This window comes from Mobula hypostoma, chromosome 22 (assembly GCF_963921235.1).
Source record: "Mobula hypostoma chromosome 22, sMobHyp1.1, whole genome shotgun sequence".
Lineage (NCBI taxonomy): Eukaryota > Metazoa > Chordata > Chondrichthyes > Myliobatiformes > Myliobatidae > Mobula > Mobula hypostoma.
This window is the reverse complement of record NC_086118.1, coordinates 34,900,762-34,922,310: the sequence shown is the minus strand read 5'-3', so window position 1 is coordinate 34,922,310 and position 21,549 is coordinate 34,900,762. Positions and strand designations below refer to the sequence as shown.

The 21,549-nt window shown below is 39.7% G+C and overlaps 1 protein-coding gene across 1 annotated transcript in view; it reads left to right on the top strand.

The window, feature by feature from the left end:
• Positions 1-21,549, top strand: part of kif19 (kinesin family member 19) — a 202,999-nt gene that overhangs the window by 153,597 nt on the left and 27,853 nt on the right. The window contains exons 8-15 of the mRNA XM_063030788.1: positions 3,093-3,239; positions 3,547-3,669; positions 7,424-7,580; positions 8,332-8,506; positions 14,367-14,565; positions 15,432-15,702; positions 16,023-16,144; positions 18,826-18,989. Coding sequence (XP_062886858.1) covers positions 3,093-3,239; positions 3,547-3,669; positions 7,424-7,580; positions 8,332-8,506; positions 14,367-14,565; positions 15,432-15,702; positions 16,023-16,144; positions 18,826-18,989 — 1,358 coding nt within the window. The remainder of the gene's footprint in view (positions 1-3,092; positions 3,240-3,546; positions 3,670-7,423; positions 7,581-8,331; positions 8,507-14,366; positions 14,566-15,431; positions 15,703-16,022; positions 16,145-18,825; positions 18,990-21,549) is intronic.

Below are 21,549 nucleotides of genomic sequence, written 5' to 3'. Positions count from 1 at the left end.
GTTTCGGGCCGAGACTGAAGAATGATGAAGAGCCTTGTCCTGAAATGTCGATTGTATATTCATTTCTATCGATGCTGCCTGACCTACTGAGATCCTCCAGCATTTTTTTGTACATTGCTCTGGATCTTCAGCATCAGTACAATATTGTGATTAGTAACAAGGTACACGTGGGTCTTCAGAGTTCATGGAATTGCACTATAGTTAAAAATAAAGATATACCTTTACCTTACATCTTGTACATCTGTTTCAAAATGTCCCAAAACCCATTATAGCTAATGAAATATTTCTAAATTTATCATGCTGAAATGTATGAAACTCAGTGCAGTGAACTTCTGTGAAGAACAGTGTGAGAAAAATTAATCAGGCCAGGCAGCATCTCCAGGAAGAGGTACAGTTGACGTTTCAGGCCGAGACCCTTCGTCAGGACTAACTGAAAGAAGAGATAGTAAGAGATTTGAAAGTGGAAGGGGGAGGGGGAGATCTGAAGTGATAGGAGAAGACAGGAGGAGGAGGGATGCCTTCTCCTATCATTTCAGATCTCCCCCTCCCCCTCCCGCTTTCAAATCTCCTACTATCTCTTCTTTCAGTTAGTCCTGATGAACGGTCTCAGCTCGAAACGTCGACTGTACCTCTTCCTAGAGATGTTGCCTGGCTTGCTGCGTTCCACCAGCATTTTGTGTGTGTTGCTTGAATTTCCAGCATCTGCAGATTTCCTCGTGTTTGTACCATATTCCTTTATTTTCCCCATATCCCTTGATGTTCTCAGATTTCAGAAATATATCTACTGTACCTCCTTCTTGAAGATTTAATGGCATGACCATTGCCTTCTGTGACACAAATTTCCAAATGAAAGAGCAGTGAGTGAAGAAAAATTGCATAAAGTGGATTGAAAAGTCAATGTAGAATAATGATCATAGATCATTTTCAATATTTTTCTGAATCAGAGCTAAGAGTACTACCAAATGAGCCACAGCTGAAACACTCGAAAGTGGTAGAAATAAAGATTTTAGGAAAAAAATGTTTATCTTTTACACCTAAAAAAAACCCATTTCTACTTCTAACAGAAGTTATAATCTATGATATTTTTCCTGGTTCCTATCCTGCAAAGACTTGTCAAGAAGTTACCAGGTAACCATGGTTATCAACGTTGTTAATGGTTTTCATTCTTCCAATTAAAGCCACGGCTTTGTACAGAACAGAATCAAGCTAATGTCTATGTCAATCATACTTATGTATACTAGTCCCATTTAATGTGGGCAAAAGGAGTTAATGTTTGCACATGATTTAGACCGAGCATCTGCTGATAAGCACACTGTTCATATTACTTGTTTGTTCACAGTGGTGTATCTATTCCATCATTGCTATATTTTTGAAATCGTCTTGCAATGAACTACAGTGCTAATGTGTGTTATTACCAACTGGGGTTTTACGCAATGCCAATTTAATTTCTAAATTATATAATGCTGCCTTAAGTTCTATTGAATCTCAGAGCCAGCAATTATAACTCTGCCTGTTTAAACATGATGACTACATGCCAAGGCAGGAAGATATCCTTTCCTATGTTAAATATTTTAATATTTAGATTGTAGTACGTATTGATTTAAGCAATTTTTTAACATAATGCTGGAGCTAATCTCTGTAACTGTACTGTTGTGTCAGTGTTAAGAGAATGAAGGAGCAGGCTGCTTTCTCTGGTTCAAATGCACCATCTAGTGGTTATAAAATAGGTTTATTTTAGAAAAATTGCTGAAAAGACTTGCTCAGTTCTCTAAAAAGAGAACTGGTCTGAATGTTTTTGGTCATCAGAAGTGAGGAAAAACCAATTAAAATATTAGATTGATTAACTTTAAATGGAAGTGATTTTCTTTTTTAACGTGCTGTTTTCTCTTTTGCAACTGGTGTTCTGCAAGGCAAGACTGATTTAGAGTCATAGAATCATACAGGGCAGGAATGGGCCCTATTACCCATCATATTCATGCTGATCATTTTGCCAACTACACTTACCATATAGAACATATGACCATCTAGGACATAGAACAGACCCCTTGGCCCACAATCTTTATGCTGACCATGATGACAATTTAAATGACACTGTACCTACACATGGTCTATAATCCCTTACTTCCCTGCTTATTCATCATGTACCTGTCTAAATGCCTCCTAATATTGCCTTCCATTGCTTCCACTGGCAATGTATTCCAGGCACCTACCATTCTGTGCTAAAATAAACTTACCATCTCCTTTTCTGTCTCTTCTCTCTCCTTAATGCTGGGACCTCTAGTATTTGACAGTTCCACCCTGGGGAAAAGACTATGTATCGTGTCTTTGCCTCTCCTGACCTTTGTGATCATGTTGCCCCTCAGCCTCTGGTGCTCCAGAGTAAACAGCCCAAGTTTGTCCACCCCTTTCTTGAGTATCCTTCTCTGCCTTGCCTGTTTAAGTGTCTGTAGAAATGCTTCTGAAAATGTTGCATTTGATTCCACCATTTAAAATCCTCCAGTCCAGACTGGCGTTCCACTGGGTCTCCTCTGCATCACCTCCAGCACTATCATGCTGCACCAGTTTCCTTCCTAGAGTTCTACTGCATGACTGTTCCTTAAAAGTTATTTTCTCAGCATCGGGTAGCCCTACCAAACCTAGTGTAGCTCTTATGGTAAGAGCAAACGCCGTACAGCTACAGATTTTCTGCCAGAGAAGGACAACGACTACATTGGGTCAGAATCTGCGGCAGGTTTAATTTTTCCACTGGGTCCCAGGGACATTTTATTTGGTGAACTGGTCATTGGATCACGATGGTCTATATCTCTGCAAGTGTTAACTAGAGTGTACATTGGCATAGATGCCAGAAAAATCTGGACCTTTAAAGGTTAACTATTCAGAGGGCATTTGAAGAATGGAAATATCCACTGGATGCAAAGAGAGTATAGAGAAAACAGAAAGCAGCCTTCTTAGCCCACTGCCTTCATCTTTAGGCAGTGCAGCAAAGACCGCCCTGCTGATGTCACGCTCCTGTGCTGATCTCTTGTCTAGGCCTTTGTTCCAGTTCAAAATAAACTCGTTCTTTTCAAAAAAAATTCTCTGCAATTTCTCAGACACAGAACCGTGGAAAGCGAATGAAGGAAGGAGCACACATCAACCGTTCACTGTTGGCACTTGGAAACTGCATCAATGCATTGAGCGAGAAGGGAGGGAATAAGTACGTCAATTACCGAGACAGCAAGCTGACACGGTTACTGAAGGTATGCGAGTGCTCGCATGCAAATGATGAAACACTTCCCCTTACCGAATGAAACACTTTCCCTCAGTGCTTTAGGGATACTTTCAGCTTTTCCAGGATAGATCTGACATAGTTACTGAGAGCAAGGTAAATTGTAACTAAAGATCATGCCTTAAATTTAGACATTTTGCAATTAAATAACAATGATTTTCTTTCTAATTATATTTATAATATTCAGCCTTCTGAGACCTCTTGCGTTCAGAAAAAATGTCACTAACAGGCAAGCAGTGGGTTTCGGTTACTCACTGTTTCTCTTCCTTTGATGGCAGGACTCACTGGGTGGGAACAGCAGGACTGTAATGATCGCTCACATCAGTCCAGCCAGCAGCTCCTTTGAAGAGTCACGAAATACTCTCACTTACGCAGACCGTGCCAAAAACATTAAGACCAGAGTAAGAGCAAAATACCAATGCAACAGTTTAAAATATTTTAAGTCTTTAAATATTGTCATTTTTATATTACATATTAAATTATAGAGTGGGATTGTGTTTTGATGTAGATCTGATACAGGCATTTAAAATCTATAACCTGCTCACATTCAGTGACATTATCCAAACTTATTTATAACACAGTGCTATTGTGATGAACTCCATGGGCAACTAGCATTCAATCAGGTATTGTGATAACTGTGAAAATGATGTCATCATAACTGCAGTAACATAATGATGCTGCCACAATCATGAAGTATGTATATTTAACAAATTATTTAATGAATCGTGCTTTTTTTAACGTCAGAGCTGAATACACAACTAGACAAAGGTTGATATGAAAGATGACTTAATAGGCATCAGGGTCACCTCAAGGGTGGTATTTTTGACTCTGAATTAGAGGATTTAAGCTGATTTCATAGAATTGAATATAGAGGCTTGAATATTCAACTGACTGCTGAGCTAGCTGACCTGACCAGTGGCCTATCCCTGGATTATGGTGGTCCCGGATGAAGTCTTCCCCTGGAAGCCGAGTTTCCAGCTGAAGAATGAGGCCCTGCACAGGCTCCCAGACTCGGTAGCTGTCAAAATAGCCATTTAAGCTGAATATAGTAAATGATTTTGAAGTTCATTCAAAAATATTCAAGAATATTAAAATCAAGCTATTAAATAATTATGTCTCCAAAAATATTAAATTCGTTTGAATTGACTGAATTAAGGAAAATAGAAAGGTCTACTTGCTATTCTTCTGGTTGCGCTTTCTTTTCATTCATTTCAATGAGAGTGTGGTAGTTGCCATGGGCTAGGCTGACACAGCTACAGCAGGCAGATTCTTATTCAAGAGCTGGGAAATCCATGGTAGACACTGCAACACCTCTGGACACCAGAAACAATCCATCAGCACCACAGGGTTGTCCCAGAGCTCACAATAAACGCAATGTTTCAAATCTCTTTCTATCTCTTCTTTCAGTTAGTCCTGACGAAGGGTCTCGGCCCAAAATGTCGACTGTACCTCTTCCTATAGATGCTGCCTGGCCCGCTGCGTTCACCAGCATTTTTTATGTGTGTTGCTTGAATTTACAGCATCTGCAGATTTCCTCGTGTTTGCATTTTTAAATTCACTACTGCAAAGCCTCTTCTAGTGAGGCCTACACAGAAAATTTAAATCTTCTCTTTGACGGGAGTTTAGTGAAACCCTCTCTCACTGCTCCCCATCTATAATTTCTTCGGCCCTTCAACTTTTCGACCACATTTTGACTCAGACTCGCTACTACAGCCATATATCCTTCCTTGGAACGTGTAGCCTCGTATCCCTTTTGCCAATCAACTTTCCAGCTCTCAGCTCTATCCCTCCCCCTCCTGTCTTCTATCATTTTGGATCTTCCCCTCCCCCTCCCACTTTCAAATCTCTTTGTATCTCTTCTTTCAGTTAGTCCTGACGAAGGGTCTCGGCCCAAAATGTAGACTGTACCTCTTCCTAGAGATGCTGCCTGACCCGCTGCGTTCACCAGCATTTTTTATGTGTACTGTTTTGTCTTAGCCAAGTACTTGGGGTGAATAGTTGACCAATCTGATTGGACTTGCTCGAATACATTTTAATGTCAGATTGAGGGAAGGCTGTCATATTTTAGATGACACATTATGGATAAGACATTAAACCAACAGCCCATCTGTTCTACCAATACGCGTAACAGATCTCAAGGTGAAATGCAAAGAAGAGCAGTAGAGTGTTTTGTAAGTCCCAAAATATATGGTTCAACCAACATCGCCAAAAGAGATGATCAAGTCACAGTTACTTAAATTTTCACGGGACCTTATTGTGCATTGGTTGGTTTCAGTTTTCCAATCCATCTACCCTCCATCACTCCTGGATTTTTGGTTATGAAAGAAGCTCAATTAATTGATTTCTTCCTCCCTTTGCTTTCTTAATATCCATCTTCAAAGTGCATTTATTATCAGCAAATGTATAAACTATACAACCCTGAGATTTGTTTGCTTAATAGGTAGTCACAAAACAAGAAACCCAAAAGAACTCAGTTTTAAAAAGTGAGACCAGCCCCGAGTGCCCCCAGAGAAACAGAAAAAAACAAAACAATTATGCAAACAATAGAAACGAGCACCAACAATCGCATTCCGAACCAAATAGAATCCTTAAGTTCAAAGGCCCAGAGTAGGCCCAAAGCCTTTGTATTCAGTTCATCATATTAGCAGGGCAGGTCGCAGCATAGTTCGCAGACACAAAGCACAGCAGTGGGAGGCAGTCTCATAGCCTTAGTGTCACAGAGAGAGTACCCAGACTATCTGGGCCAGAGTTTAAATAGTCCAAACCTCGCACTAGGAACCGGGCCCTGCCGCAGTGAATTGCTCTGGGCCTAGATTTTACTGTCAGAGAAGCTGTTCTCAATCTCTCCAAATTGGCTCGGCGCCTAGGGCCAGCTTGCCCAACTCTCAAAACCCTGCCTTTCCAGTCTATCTGGGTCAGCATTTAGATTGTCCAAACAGTGTATTATACCTTAAGTTAGGACCCTGGCCTTGCCACGGTGATTCGCTCCAGGCCTAGAGCACGCTGCCTGACAATTCACTTTGGACCGGGATTTCACCGCCAAAGAAGCCTTTCTCAACCTCACGTTAGGCGATCCACCCTCGCACTCGGGTAAGGAGGACGGGCATCGGAATTCCTCCGTTCCGTTATCTCCCTTCTGAATCGTCCACTCCAACCAGCATGGCTCCAACGCCAATTGTGTTCATCTTGTTATTAGATGTTCAATTTCAATATTCCTCTGTCATTTATCACTTGAGTAAATATTTAGATTGTTGAAGTGCAACCTCTTTGCAAAAGATATTAAGCACACAATTCACCTGCAAAATTGGGGGCTATAACTGCATAAAATGGAAACCAAGCCTATTTCTCTTTCTCTGTAGTGGAGTACTTGCATTTTGACCATATGTAACCACACTTGGAGACAAAACAGACCGAAATACAAACTGCTAGAGAAACTCACTGGGTTAAGCAACATCAGTGCAATCAAAGAAATGTTCAATGTTTCAGGTTGACACCCTGCATCTGGACAGATGTGGGGTCTCAGCCCAAAACATCAGTTTATCTTCTTGCCTCCACAAATGCTACTACCTACTAAGTTCCACTAGTTTAGTTCCACTAGTTCCTACTAGTTTATTTCTTGCTCAAAATAACTCACAATATTGATGCAAATTTACAACACATCCATTAATAATTAACAGAGCTTACAGCAGATTGATCAACATCTAACAATGCAATTAATAGTGAATACATCTAAAATCAAACAACTTTCAAAATCCTAGCCATGGCTATAAAGAAGAGGTTAATTTATCTTGAATGATCATTAAGCTTTTAACATGAAATTGGCACATTAATATAATATTGTTTTTTTTACAGATTGGCTAAGTTTTTGTCATTTTTGCCAAATTAGGGACAGCAGCTGTTTCACACCCATGGTATACATCATGTTCAGTTAATCACATTACTTTTCTCATCTGGAACTAAGAAAATAAAAGTAACAAAGAAATAAAAGTAAGATGTGGCAACTTACCACAAAGAACAATGATTTGAATTTGACCATGGTATGAGAAGGAATTAATTTATTGTAGATGCAGTACTTGGAAATCTTGTCAAGTTTGTTCTTATTTCTGGAGTAAGAGTCGCCCAGTCATTGCCTGTGCTCCTTATTTCATTTACTAGGTAAAGCGCAATTTGATGAACGTGTCCTACCACATTGCTCAGTATACCAATATCATCTCCGACCTGCGCAGTGAAATCCATCGTCTGAAGAAGAAGATAGACACACAACGAATACAACAAAATAAAAATGATAAAGCTGACATACGCAATGTTCAAGGTGAATGGGTCAATCTGAAGAGTACGTTCTAAAGTTGTAAACAGATACTCTGTTCTTCTCCTGTAATCTGTCAACTTGCCATGAGTAATTCTCTTTATCTGTGGAAAATCCCATATAATAACTAATCCATAAATTTTGTGCACAAATATAATTTTTACATTAGTGAAGCATCCCTGTAGCAACACTCTGCCTATCTTGTATTTAAACATTATTTGCCATCTGTCCCTTGTTCCTAAAGGAAGTGTTTGAATTGTGAATTAGTGGAAAAACAGATGAAGACTAGTGATGTTCCTTTAACTACCATGTAGATATGTGTCGAGTAAAGAAATTAAGGGTGGTAATTTTCAATGTAGAATTTGAGTATTTAGGAGCAGCAGCTCCAAATGCTTGTTGTGATATATTGAAACGTGGGCCCTTATTTTAACTGAGTGACCATTTCAAGCAGTTAGGTAAGGTTCTGTAACAAGCAGACAGGGTATTGAAATTCCCAAGCCCTTTTTGAATACCACTGGAGACCATCCACCCCATGCTTTTAAGTGGTCTGGGCCTGCTCATCATAGGTAAGTTTACAAAATAAGTTTTAGGAGCTGAGAAATACGTGTTGATCTGATAATAAGCTTGTAAGCAGTAGTTTCTCTGTTAAAATAGAGACTGTAATGACCATGGTAATTGGTGGATGCAATGCGTGGACAATAGTTTTTCCTAAGTTTCAGCACACAAACTTATTTTTATTCCATTTTTGCTCTTCCAGCTGAAGTTCAGTTTCATTCATCTCGGTATGATAGACGGGAGATGGAGAGGCTCCGTGAGCATTTAATCACTGCCTTTCGGGAACAGATGGAAATTCGGCGCAACCTGTTGGAACTGGACAGCAATAACATGCAAATTCAAGTTGATACATCCAGACACCTACTAACTATTGCAGAGTAAGTGCATTTCATAATCTCCTGGTTGTTTTCTCCACAAGAGTGAATAACCAAACAGATACAAGTACCAAAAACAGGAATGAAAAGGATACAGTAAGGTAAAATGTTTGAATCAGGAACAAAGAAGATAAGTCTAAAAAGTTTTTCCAGTTCAGGTGAGTTCAACCAGTTAAATAAATTACATTATCAAAGTTTTTGAAATAAACAACAATTATTGTAACAATAATTATTGTTTAAACCCTTTGACATCAATGGTAGTTCATTGTTATAGTGATGCTGACAGATATATAGACTCCATGTCCTCATACCTCAACTCCATTTTATCCCCCTTGGTTCAGTCCTTTCCAAGCTACATCCATGACGTTTCTCATGCTGTCTACCACTTCAACAACTTTCCATTCCCCAGCTTGATTGCTTCATTTACACCATGAATCTCCAGTCCCTGTACACTTACATCACCCATCAGGAATGTCCCAAGGCTCTCTGCTTCTTTCTCGATAACAGACCTAACTAGTTCCCTTCCACCACCACCCTCTTTCATCTGGCAGAATTGATACCCACCCTCACCTACTTCGCTTTTGTCTCCTCCCACTCTCCAGACCGAAGATGCAGCCATGGGCACTCGCATGGCCCCAGTTATGCCTGACTTTCAGCTGGCTACCAGGAATAATTCATGTTCCAAACATACACCAGTAATGCTGCCCAGCTCTTTCTCCACTACATTGATGACTGCATTGGTGTTGTGTCCTGCACCCATGCTGAGCTCCCAAATTTCATCATCTTCATCAGCAACTTCCATGCTGCTCTCAAATTCATCTCCACCACTCTTTCCTTTTTCTTGATCTCTCTGGAGACAGGTTATCAGTGACATATTTTACAAACCCACTGACTCCCATAGTTATCTTTACTACATCTCTTCCCACCCAGTCATTTGGAAGAGTGCTATTCCCTTCCCTCACTTCTTCTGTCTCTGCTGCAGTTTTCTCATGATGAAGTTTTCCATTCCAGGATGTCCAAGATGTCCTCCTTTTATCAGAAAACAGGTTTCCCCTCCAGTGCTATCAATTGAGCCCTTGCCTGTATCTCCTCTATTTCCCATATATATTCCCTAATTCCATTTCCCGTACATCTTCCCTAGTCCCATTCCTGGCCCCTGGCATAACAGGGATAGGGTCCCCCTCGTTCCCTTGCTAGGATCTCCTGGTGGCCAGCCATTTAAATTCCATTTCCTATTCCTTCACTCACATGTCTGTCCATGGCCTCCTCTTACTGTCAAGTTGAGGCTAAATGCAGATTGGAGGATAAACACCTCATATTAAGTTGTAGAACTCAGAATGATACAGCAGAGAAAAAGGGCCTTTCAGCCCACAACGGCTGTGCCAAACATGATGCTGAATTAAAATAATTCTCTTATGCCTGTACATGGTCCATATCCATCTGCTCCCCACATATTGGTGTGTCTAACAGTTTCTTAAAGGCCACCATAGTATCTGCTTTCACCACTCCCCTTGTCAGCCCATTCCAAGTACCTACTACAGTACTGTCTTTGCAAGATGAGCCTTGACATTTCTCTCCCCACCCCCCGCCCCTTCATCTTGAATGCATGCCTTTTACCTCTTGATACTTCTACCCTTGGAGAAATCCCAAATTCCAAAGATGTAGGTTAATTGGTCACTTTTTTCATTGGTCAGTGCAGGCTTACCGGGACAGAAGGGCCTTTTACTGAGCTGCATTTCTAAGTAACTAAATAAATAAAATAATACCCTATTTCAGTACTCTCCAACCTGCTGACCACAATAACAATTTCTCTAACTTCCAGCAAACACCTCCCTCTGTCTCTCCACTCCTTTCTGTTTTCCCTTCTCCGGTCAAGGAGTTCTCGTGCAGGATTCACTAAAGATTAACTTTTAGGTTGCAAGGAAAACAAGTGCAATGTTAGCAATCATTTCAAGAGGACTCGAATATAAAAACAAGGATGTAATGCTGAGGCTTTGTAAGGCACTGGTCAGACCACACTTGGAGAATTTGAGTAGTTTTGGGCCGTTTATCTGAGAACAGATGCGCTGGCTTTGGAGAGGGTCCAGAGGAGTGTTATAAGAAACACCCCTGTAATAATAATCAGAGAGGCACAGAGAGATCTGTATTTAGCGACATGTACCTTTACTGTATTGTCTAAACTAACAAGTACATGAATTCTAAATACCCAGTGTGCACACCCACGAAGTTTCTCTGACTCTCCTGAATAGTCAAAGAATAGCAAAGGTATTACCTGGTCAAAGGAGTCTACGTTGGCCAGGTGTCCCTTGTAGTCCCGATTCACTCACCATATGTTCTGTGCAGGGTCACTCCTGCTTGTATCTGTGATGGTTATTCTTTGAAGTTACCGCTGCCAGCACACACAAAGTGTCCTCTTTTATATCCATTCCTTATCAATTCAAATATCGCATTCCAGTGTTATTGGCCACAGGTCATGTGTCTGAGCTTTAACACCTTGTTATTGGCTCTGCTCCAAACCAGCATTCATTTATTGCCCTCTTCCCAGCAAGTGACAGTCGGTAATTTGTGGCTCGTTGTTCTCAATCAGCAACCATCTCTTTCTTTCTTTTTAAATCTTTTTATTGAGTAAGTATACAAAAAAGGTAAGCCATATAAACATTAGTACAATGTTAAAGTATAATAAAATTCCAAAAGATATCAATACCAAAAAGAAAATACTACAAACAATGTAATTTAAGCATAAGAAACCAAGATAACATAATAATATACTAAATTTTATATATATCAATGGAAAAAAAAGAAAAAAAAACCCCAAAAAAAAACCCACCGTGCAGCTAACTAAAAGCAAGGCAAAGCAATGGGCTAACTTGAAACCAAACAGAGTTAAACTTAAAATCACGTCCTCAATCCCGACCTCCATTAAAAACAGTGAAAAAAAAACAAGAAGGGTAAATATTACATTAAATGAAAATATCGAATAAAAGGTCCCCAAATCTGTTCAAATTTAAATGAAGAATCATAAAGGTTACTTCTAATTTTCTCCAAATTCAAACATAAAATCGTCTGAGAGAACCAAAAAAAGGTAGTTGGAGCATTAAGCTCTTTCCAATGTTGTAAAATACATCTTTTCGCCATTAAAGTAAGAAATGCAATCATTCTACGGGCTGAAGGGGAAAGATTACTAGAAATTTTAGGTAGTCCAAAGATAGCAGTAATAGGGTGAGGAGAGATATCTATATTTAATACCTTAGAAATAATATTGAAAATATCTCTCCAAAAAGTTTCCAAAGTAGGGCAAGACCAAAACATATGAGTTAAAGAGGCTATCTGCCCCGAACATCTATCACAGAAAGGATTAATATGCGAGTAAAAACGCGCTAACTTATCTTTGGACATATGTGCTCTATGAACCACTTTAAATTGAATTAGGGAATGTTTAGCACAAATAGAGGAAGTATTAACTAATTGTAAAATCTGCCCCCAATCATCCACAGAAATGGTAAGCCCCAATTCCTGTTCCCAATCTACCCTAATCTTATCAAATGGAGCTTTCCTAAGTTTCATAATAATATTATAAATCATAGCCGATGCACCTTTCTGACATGGATTAAGGTTAATTATCGAATCTAAAATATATGTAGGAGGAAGCATTGGAAAGGAAGAAAGTATAGTACTTAGGAAATTTCTAACTTGTAAATATCTAAAAAAATGTATTCCTGATAAGTTATATTTATTAGATAGTTGTTCAAAAGACATAAGGGAACCATCTAAAAATAAATCCAAAAACCATAAAATACCCTTAGTCTTCCAAGTTTGAAAAGCGCGATCCGTAAAAGAGGGAGGAAAAAATATGTTACCTAAAATAGGAATCGCTAACCCGAAGCAACCATCTCGAATCACTCCAGGCAGACACCAATCGCAACGTTTGCAAACCTGCCATTATATCCAACCAAAGAACATCTCACAAATAACTTATTTTGAAATGATCCCTAGTCTAGCAGATTACCTGGATCATCATTGTGTCTTCTGTCAAATACTGCTCAAGCCGAGCAATTCAAGCTCACAAAATGGAGGACAGAGTGTCTTCACAAAATGGCAGCATCCATCCCAGAGCACATGACAAGAACAAAGACAAATTAGTCAGCCTGCTTCCATTGTCCTCGATTCGTTCGAATTCACTGATTTGAACCTGTCGTTCACTCAGGCCAACAGGAGGTTCACCAGAATGATCCCACGAAATAAAGGGTTAATGTTTGAGGAGCACTTGATGGTTCTGGGCCTGTACTTACCAGAGTTTCGAAGAATGAAGTGGGGCGGGGGGGAAGAATCCCATTGAAACCTACGGAATAGTGAAAAGCCTAGATAGATTATATGTGGAAAGGATGTTACCTATAGTGGGTGAGTCTAGAACCAGAAGGCACAGCATCAGAATAGAAGGACGTCCATTTAGAACAGAGATGAGAAGGAATTTCTTTAGCCAGAGGGTGGTAAATTTACGGAATTCATTACCACAGATGGCTATGTTGGCTAAGTCATTGGGTATATTTAAAGTGGAGGTTGTCAAGTCATTGGATATATTTAAAGAAGGCAGGATAAAGGGGTTGAGAAGGATAATAAATCAGCCATAATGGAACGGTGGAGCAGACTCGATTTGCCGAATGGCCTAATTTGCACCTATGTTTTATGGTCGTATCCCACCAGTCCCTCTAACTCTTTTCTTTCCCCTCTTGTGCTCTCTCACGACCTGCCCATCCCTCTGGTTCCCCCCAGCTTGGCCCCTTTATTCCATGTTCCACTGTGCTCTCCTATCAGTTTCCATCTTTTTCTTCTACTTATCACCTCGCAGATTCTTACACCATTCCCATTCTCTCCCCCTCCCCACCTACCTGCCGTCTCCCTCTCACCTGGATTTACCTATTAGCTATTACTTATCATGCTTCTCCCCCTCCCCCCAACCTTTTTATTCTGGCTTCTGACCTCTTCTTTCCAGTCCTGATGGAGGGTCTCAGCCCAGAGCGTTGAATGTTTATTCCCTTCCATAGATGCTGCCTAACATGTTGAATTCCTCCAATCTAGTGTGTGTTTCACTCCAGTTTTCCAGCACCCGTAGTCTCTCCTGTATCTCCATTTATATCAGATTAATACCTTACATTGATGGTTAAGGAAATATGGGAAATGTTGTGCTGCGGGAAATTACTTTCCAGCTTTGTGTCAAATGAGATAATTGCATTTTGAATCTTTCAATTATGTTATTCATGGATTTGATTGAATCATTAAGCGTATCAAGTCATTTTCAAATTGTATTGAAAATCCATGTCCTGTATTCACTGTCCTATGCTCATGTGTGAACATTGGTGAATGGTTATTTGGATTGTTACAATGCTGCCCTTGGTCACTGATCTGGTACCTGTTACGTGTTACTGAGGAGTTACTTGCCAATCAAAGAGGCAGCGCACCCACAGAATCAAACCCCATTTGGAGTCAGCACATTTTGGAGGGAGAAATAATGGGTTGTCTCCTACTTTTCTGAGTGAATAGTACGTATAATTTAAGAAGAGAATAGGCTGGGAAAAGGGAAAGATTAAAGCTGATCATTACTAAAATACAGTCACTATTTTAGTTCCACTTTAAAGATTTCTTTTCTTAATTTATTCATTTACGGGATGTGGGTGTCGCCAGCTAAGCCGGCATTTCTGCCCATCCCAAGTTGCCCTTGAGAAGGTGGTGATGAGCTGCCTTCTTGAACCAATGATGCCAGTGGAATACACAGTAAAGTAGCATTGAGTGAACTATGTTGTCCAAATCTTAATAATTTTTCAGTAAACAAATCCATCTATGGTCTGTCACCTTCTTATTCCTACAGCTGGGTACAGGAAAAGGCAAGAAGAGCCAGAAAATGGAGAGAAGAGAATCGAAAGGAGGTGTACAACAAGGAAGATAGTGAGAAAGATTCAGACACAGGAGATGACCAGTCTGATGTCATGGAACCAACAGAGGTAGCTGTAGCCCGAGAGAATATTGCTGCACTTGTGGCTGAGCAGAAGAAATTGAAGTGGCAGAAGGTAATTTTGAAGCCCAATTGTTCCAGTACAAGAGTTTGCAAATAAATTTAAATAGGCCAACTTTGAGAGAAGAACATTAAACATTAGCAGACAGAATGGACGGACTATAATACTCCAGTGATCTCTTTGCACTTACTCCTGCGCTGTTCTCAAAGTTAGGACAACTATCTTGGCCTTGCAGGTGAAAGGACAAATAACATACATTACCAGACAGCAACAGGATCTTCAGCCCACAGGATCTGTGCGGACATGATACCAGTCCGAACTAAATCAGTTAAAACTCCAGCTTTCACTATCAAAGCCATATTGAAAAGTGGATAGTTTTGCCAGCAACAACTAGGCCTTGGTGCAAATGTTTGGCAGCTCATATAACTTTGATTATTGGAAGGCTTTTTAAACCATGTCAATGCAACTTCTGTTAAAAGTTATTTTTTAAAATGTAAAAAAAAATACATTTACTTTAAACACATTTAAATTATGGAACTTTAAAACAGTATTTTTTTTTTAAATTTGATTTTATTTGCCACCCTTATTTATCTTTTTAAATCCAGGCTAGCAACTATCTAGTTGAATGGGCTCATGCTATGCTGATGAATATTTCCAGCACTCACAATCCATAATTTTATTTGCTATACATATATAAAGTTTGATTTTGGAAAGTGTTTTTTTCTTTCAATGCACCACTTTAAATTCACTGCAGTATGTTCACCCAGAGTAATGTGCATGTACTCTTGAAAATTAATTTCTAAAAATTGGGTCTTTTAATTGCACAGTGATACACTCACTAACTTTTCTGCTTGAAAACCAGATGATCTCTCTGTTGCACTTTCCTGCATCTAAAGGGTTCCCCACTCTACCCAATTTAGATTGAATTGGAGAAGCAATTTACTGATATCCGTTCCCGAGCTCATAAACTGGAGGAGCTCCTTCCCAAGCGGATCAGCAGTGAGCAACAGCGAGAGGTCTTGAGTCTACTCTGTAAGGTACATGAACTGGAAATTGAGAACACAGAAATGCAGTCCATTGCATTACTCAAGGACAACGTCATTCGCCAGACAGACTACGTCATCCAGCGCTTTGAGCAACACAGGCAGCTGTGTGCGGAAATTATTCAACAGCAGCGGCAAATTATAGATGGTATAGTAGAAATTAGTTCTTGTGGTTCACATTCTTTTAAACAGTTAATTACAGAAGATCAGCTTCACAATTGCTTTTACCAGTTTATGTGTGTTATAGTGTATGCACTTGGATATTTGTGTCAAGCAATGCATAAAGCACTATATGAATTAGAAATTCTTAATATTCTTGCTCCTATTTTACAATTAATCACTGACAGTGTTTTTTTCCTATTTTATTTAATTGGAATAAACCATTCAGAGCATCTTTTGTTTCAGATTTCAATTACATCAGAAATATAACATTGACTCTGAAGTGTTTGATATATTGTGTCTGAACAGATCACAACTTGCTGGTTCCTTCACAGCTGGATGAGTTGTATGAAATTTACCTGCGAGAGTTAGAGGAGGGTAACCTAGACCGGATCGTAGCCATGCACACGGTCACAACGAGAACCTTGAAGGTACAGTATCATTCAGTAACGTCTCTGTTTTTCCTACTATAGAAACCACCTAAACCAGGGTTGTTATCTACTGAATTAACACATTGTTTACTGATCCTCATACTTTGCTCTCATTCTTTTTTTATTTCACACTCTTATCTCATTTTACTTGATTCAAAGCCTGTCCCTCTTAGTATGTTGCTTTCTTCCTCTCTTTCTAGTCCCTTCCCCTCTTTCTTCGCTTTCTATCACATCCCTCTCTCTGTATCCCTCTTCTCTTCCTTTCTATCTCTATCCATCTCTCCCCCTCTAATTGGTCTTTTCCCTTGGATTTTCATTTTCATTCCATTACTTCATCATGCCTTATTCTCTCACTTTCTCTGCTTCTTTTTGCTTTCTTTATCATCCACTTAGCCCTACTTCTATATCTTGCCATCATATTATCTCTCAAGCCTTCTCTCTCTCCCTCTCCCCTCTCTCCCCTCTCTCCCTTCTCCCCTCTCTCCCTTCTCCCCTCTCCCCTCTCCCACTCTCTATCCTCCATCCTCTATCTCTCTAATGTTCAAGTTTAATTATCATTCAACCGCACATGAATATAGCCAAACAAAACAGCCTTCCTCCAGGGCCAAGGTGTAAAACATATTACCAACAGCTCACAACACACTGCACACAATACAAACAGCACATATGGTTATGAAGCTTAACATATGAATACAGTCTCTATCTCTATCTCTCCCTCCTGCTTCAGTAAACATTCACCACGTTGCTGGAATGAAATAGAATGGAATACACAGTAAAAGATAAACTGAAGGGAGATATTGATAATATTAGTAATAACCTTGAGGATTGAAATGATTTTGGAAATGTGTGATGTGAATAAGGAAATGATCAATAGAAACAAAAATAAAACATGGGTATAAACTGCTATGAGATGAAAAAAGGTTATAAAAGTTTCTAGAGTATGTAAAATGTTGAGATTAGCCCTAGTAAATAAAGGAGATTAAAAGTGGACCAGTGGATTTACATAAGTGATTTAGTAAGTTGCCATCTAAGACATTCTCATTCAAAAATTTGGGCTTGTAGGTTTAGTTGTTGTATTATGAGATATTAGGACTAAATTATAAGCAGTCATAGAAAACAAGAATAAAATGGTAATTTTCAGAAAGACAGTCCCTAATGCATGTTTTAGTTCCTTCATAGGATATCTTGAGAGGACAGGAGATGTGGTCTCCTTAGTCAATATCATGGCAAAGACTTGATAGCATTAATTGCATGGATTTTAAATAGTATGTGTATTAAGGTATCCTAAGAACTGAAGTGACTATAACCCAAGTTCTTTCCACAAGTGCCATGTGAGACCTGGAGGTATTACTACAGCAGACAGCATTTGTGCCAGGGATAGAACTATGTCATAGTTTCAGTACTTGTATGTGGGAAAAAGTAATTAGTTCATATGACTCACACAGTTGGAACGTAGAAGGGAGAGTGAAACAAATTAGAGTTCAAATATCCCAGATATTTACTTGGATCGAATGTCTCTCCTGTAGGGGTAAATTGGACAGCACTGAGAAATGGATGTGGGGGGGGGCAGGGTACAATCACTATCTGTCTATTCTATACCCTGTCGATGGCAATAACCTCATACATGCAACAGGTAAATCCCATTTACCTGGCTTTCTGTTATTCAGAAATCTTGATGGTCCTGTATCTGGCTCATTCACTCGTCCAGAGTGTGAGCAGGATGTCCTGAGTGCAGGTGGGTATGCAGCCAGAGCAATGGGTCTTGAGTATGGTTGGGAATAGGACCTATCTCTGGCCGGGTGTGTAACAGATCTGGGGTTTGGATCTGGAACATTGGTAAGTTTGTAGATAGAAGCAAACTGTGAAGTGCCAGTATTTTTGCTACTCCATTTAAACTCAATGGGTTCTTGCAAAATTTATTATACCACTGCATAACATATAAAGAAGTAAAGTAAAGGTAAGTTTGGGTATTAACAAGGGGTACCTTCAAGTGTCTGGAAAAGCCCCTGTACTGGACCCACCAAAGTTCCAAAGGTGACAAATTATTAGAGTTTTACCGTAATGCTCTTTCCGATTGAGCAGTGAATGTAACTCGGACTACAATTTTAGATGCACACAATTCGTAAATGGAACACAAGCTATCTCCTGCAGGGTATTGATCTTCACTAACCAATAACTAATCACATTAAAACATTTCCTCAGGGTGAAAACAATGCAAAACACTTCTTCGTGTGAAATGGATTTTCAACATCACAAATGGCCCCAAAAATCCTCTAGTTTTCCTGAAGACAAACTGAACAACATTTTATTGAAACAAAGCCACATTTAATCCTGAAAACTGATTCACATTGCAATTGTTAATTGAAAATGCAACATATCACTCATGAAGTACAGCTCTCTAATTTAAAATTAAGTGTAATATAACTCAGAAGTATATATTTTGTTTGCAGCATAATGTAGCAGTATTAAATAAACCATTGGATACGATGATCGCAAGTGTAGCATCTTAGTCATTAAGGCTCCTGTGCATGAGCTCACCAGAAGACTTAGAATCAGAAGCTATGAAGCTCAATTATTATTTTTGTAATCAAAGACTAATAGACTAACGTTGGTGAATTGGTTGTTTAAAAGTGTAGTAGGAACTTTGTATGATTACTTACGTAGTTGGTTTGATCTTCCAGGATGGCTCAGTCATTAATGTGGCCCAGAAGCTGAAGGTGGGGGAGCTGGTCCAAGATGTGGACTCTGATCAGGAGAGTGTGAGAACTGTTGGATCTGAGAAACTTTATCCTTGGCGAAAGAATTACAAAGATGCACTACCACCTCTGGTTCCAGAGTCAGAGAGGTAACTGCAAGTATACAGGAACTTAGAGAGTGTCAAATCAAATATGTTGAAGCTTGTTAACTCTTTTAACGTATGAGCCATTTTCCCCATAATGCATCGTATTTAACATGGTTACCATTTATATTGTTGACAAGTTGGGTTTTTTTGCGTTTCTTCACCAGCAACCATGAGTGCCAATTGCTCTATTATACTGGTTCACTTTCCTAAAGGTTTGAAATTCTTTTTGATCAATTTATTCCATGTATCAAGCTGAGCGGGGCATTAATATAAACGTGCAGAGAAATAAAAGCAGAAAGTTCAAATAAAAATAAATTAAAGAGGCCTTGAAAAATACTTTAAGTTGTAAAAATAAGATTCTTATGTAAATGAAGAGATAAAATTGCATGATCTTTTTCATGCTGAATTGATCGGGCTAGGTATTTGGAGAACTGATTATACACATGACACACTAGTTGCTTCCGCCTGGATTTTATGGTTGTATGACTGTAAAACTGTCACCGTACACCAAACACTCTGAGAAACAGGACAACTACTGGAATATACACTGAGCAGCCATTTTATTAGGTACACCTGCTTGTTAATGCAAATATCTAATCAGCCAATCATGTGGCGCAAGTTATGATATGGAAGCATGCAGACATGATTAAGAGGTCCAGTTTTGTTTAAACCAAACATCAGAATGGAGAAGAAATATGACCTGAGTGACTTTGACCGTGGAATAATTGTTGCAGCCAGACAACTGGAGTACCTCAGACGCTGCTGACCTCCTGGGCATTTCAGTCTCTAGAGTTTACAGAGAATTGTGTGAAAAATGAAAAGAAAACATCCAGTGAGAGGCAGCTCTGTGCATGAAAATGCTTTGTTAATCAGAGGAGAATGGCCAGAGTGGTTACAATGGTTTGAACGCACAACATTTCAAACTTTGAAGTGGGTGCACTACTGCAGTAGAAGACCAAACTGAGTTTCACTCCTTCCTAATAAATTGGCTACTGAGTGTATAAAGTTCAAAGTAAGATTTATTATCAGTGGTTATAAGTGCATTGTCTGCACAGAAATACTGAAGTTGTTGTAATAGATTGACCATTTCTCCACAGAAAGTACTGTTCTCATTCTCCTCCAGTGTAAGCAGAAATCAGCGACCTGGCAAATTTACTTTAAGGACTTTCTCAGTCTAAAAATCTATGTTGGTTGAGGTATAACTGTGATTTAAGTCATACTAAGCCACGTTGCTAAGGAACCACACATATCCCATCTTTATATTAATCTTGTGCCTGTGTTAACAACATGGGGATTGGAATGGCCTATTTAACTTCTTGAGCCCACACAAGGAGAATATGGATGACCCAGGGCCTATATACATACTCCTCTTCCCTATATCTCTTTAATACTCTTGGTTAAAAAATATTCAATCTCATATTTAAAAAATAAAAGTTGATCTAACTGCCACAATTTTCAGAAGTGTTTCAAATATCTAACACTCTCTACATCTGTTTCATAACATCACTACCAATATACGTGCCAATATTATTGAAACTCTGCCTCCAGTCTTGAAACTCCCAATCGATGGAGACAATTTTCCTCCACCTACTGTGCCAAATCCTGATAAAAACTTGAAAACAATTGAACTCTCTTGGGTCTCGCTCTAAGTAACAAATGGAATTCAATTATAAACATGGTGGGAGAGCGGAAAACTGATTGGATGAGGACTAACCAATCATGAGGGATGGACTACGGAGGTTAAATACCACCGGACTAGACATACCCAAGCACCATCCTGATGAAAATGGCAAAGTTTGTCATCAAAACATCAACTATAATCGCAAACAACAGGAATACTGCAGATGCTGGAAATTCAAGCAACACTTCACCTGTGAGTCGGCTGGGGTGATATACTGTGTCCGGCGCTCCCGGTGTGGCCTTCTATATATTGGCGAGACCCGACGCAGACTGGGAGACCTCTTTGCTGAACACCTACGCTCTGTCCGCCAGAGAAAGCAGGATCTCCCAGTGGCCACACATTTTAATTCCACGTCCCATTCCCATTCTGACATGTCTATCCATGGCCTCCTCTACTATAAAGATGAAGCCACACTCAGGTTGGAGGAACAACACCTTATATTCCATCTGGGTAGCCTCCAACCTGATGGCATGAACATTGACTTCTCTAACTTCCGCTAATGCCCCACCTCCCCCTCATATCCCATCCATTATTTATTTTTATACACACATTCTTTCTTTCACTCTCCTTTTTCTCCCTCTGTCCCTCTGACTATACCCCTTGCCCATCCTCTGGTTCCCCCCCCCTGTCTTTCTCCCCGGACCTCCTGTCCCATGATCCTCTCATATCCCTTTTGCCAATCACCTGTCCAGCTCTTGGCTCCATCCCTCTCCCTCCTGTCTTCTCCTATCATTTTGGATCTCCCCCTCCCCTCCCACTTTCAAATCTCTTACTAACTCTTCCTTCAGTTAATCCTGACGAAGGGTCTCGACCTGAAACGTGGACTGTACCTCTTCCTAGAGGTGCTGCCTGGCCTGCTGCGTTCACCAGCAACTTTGATGT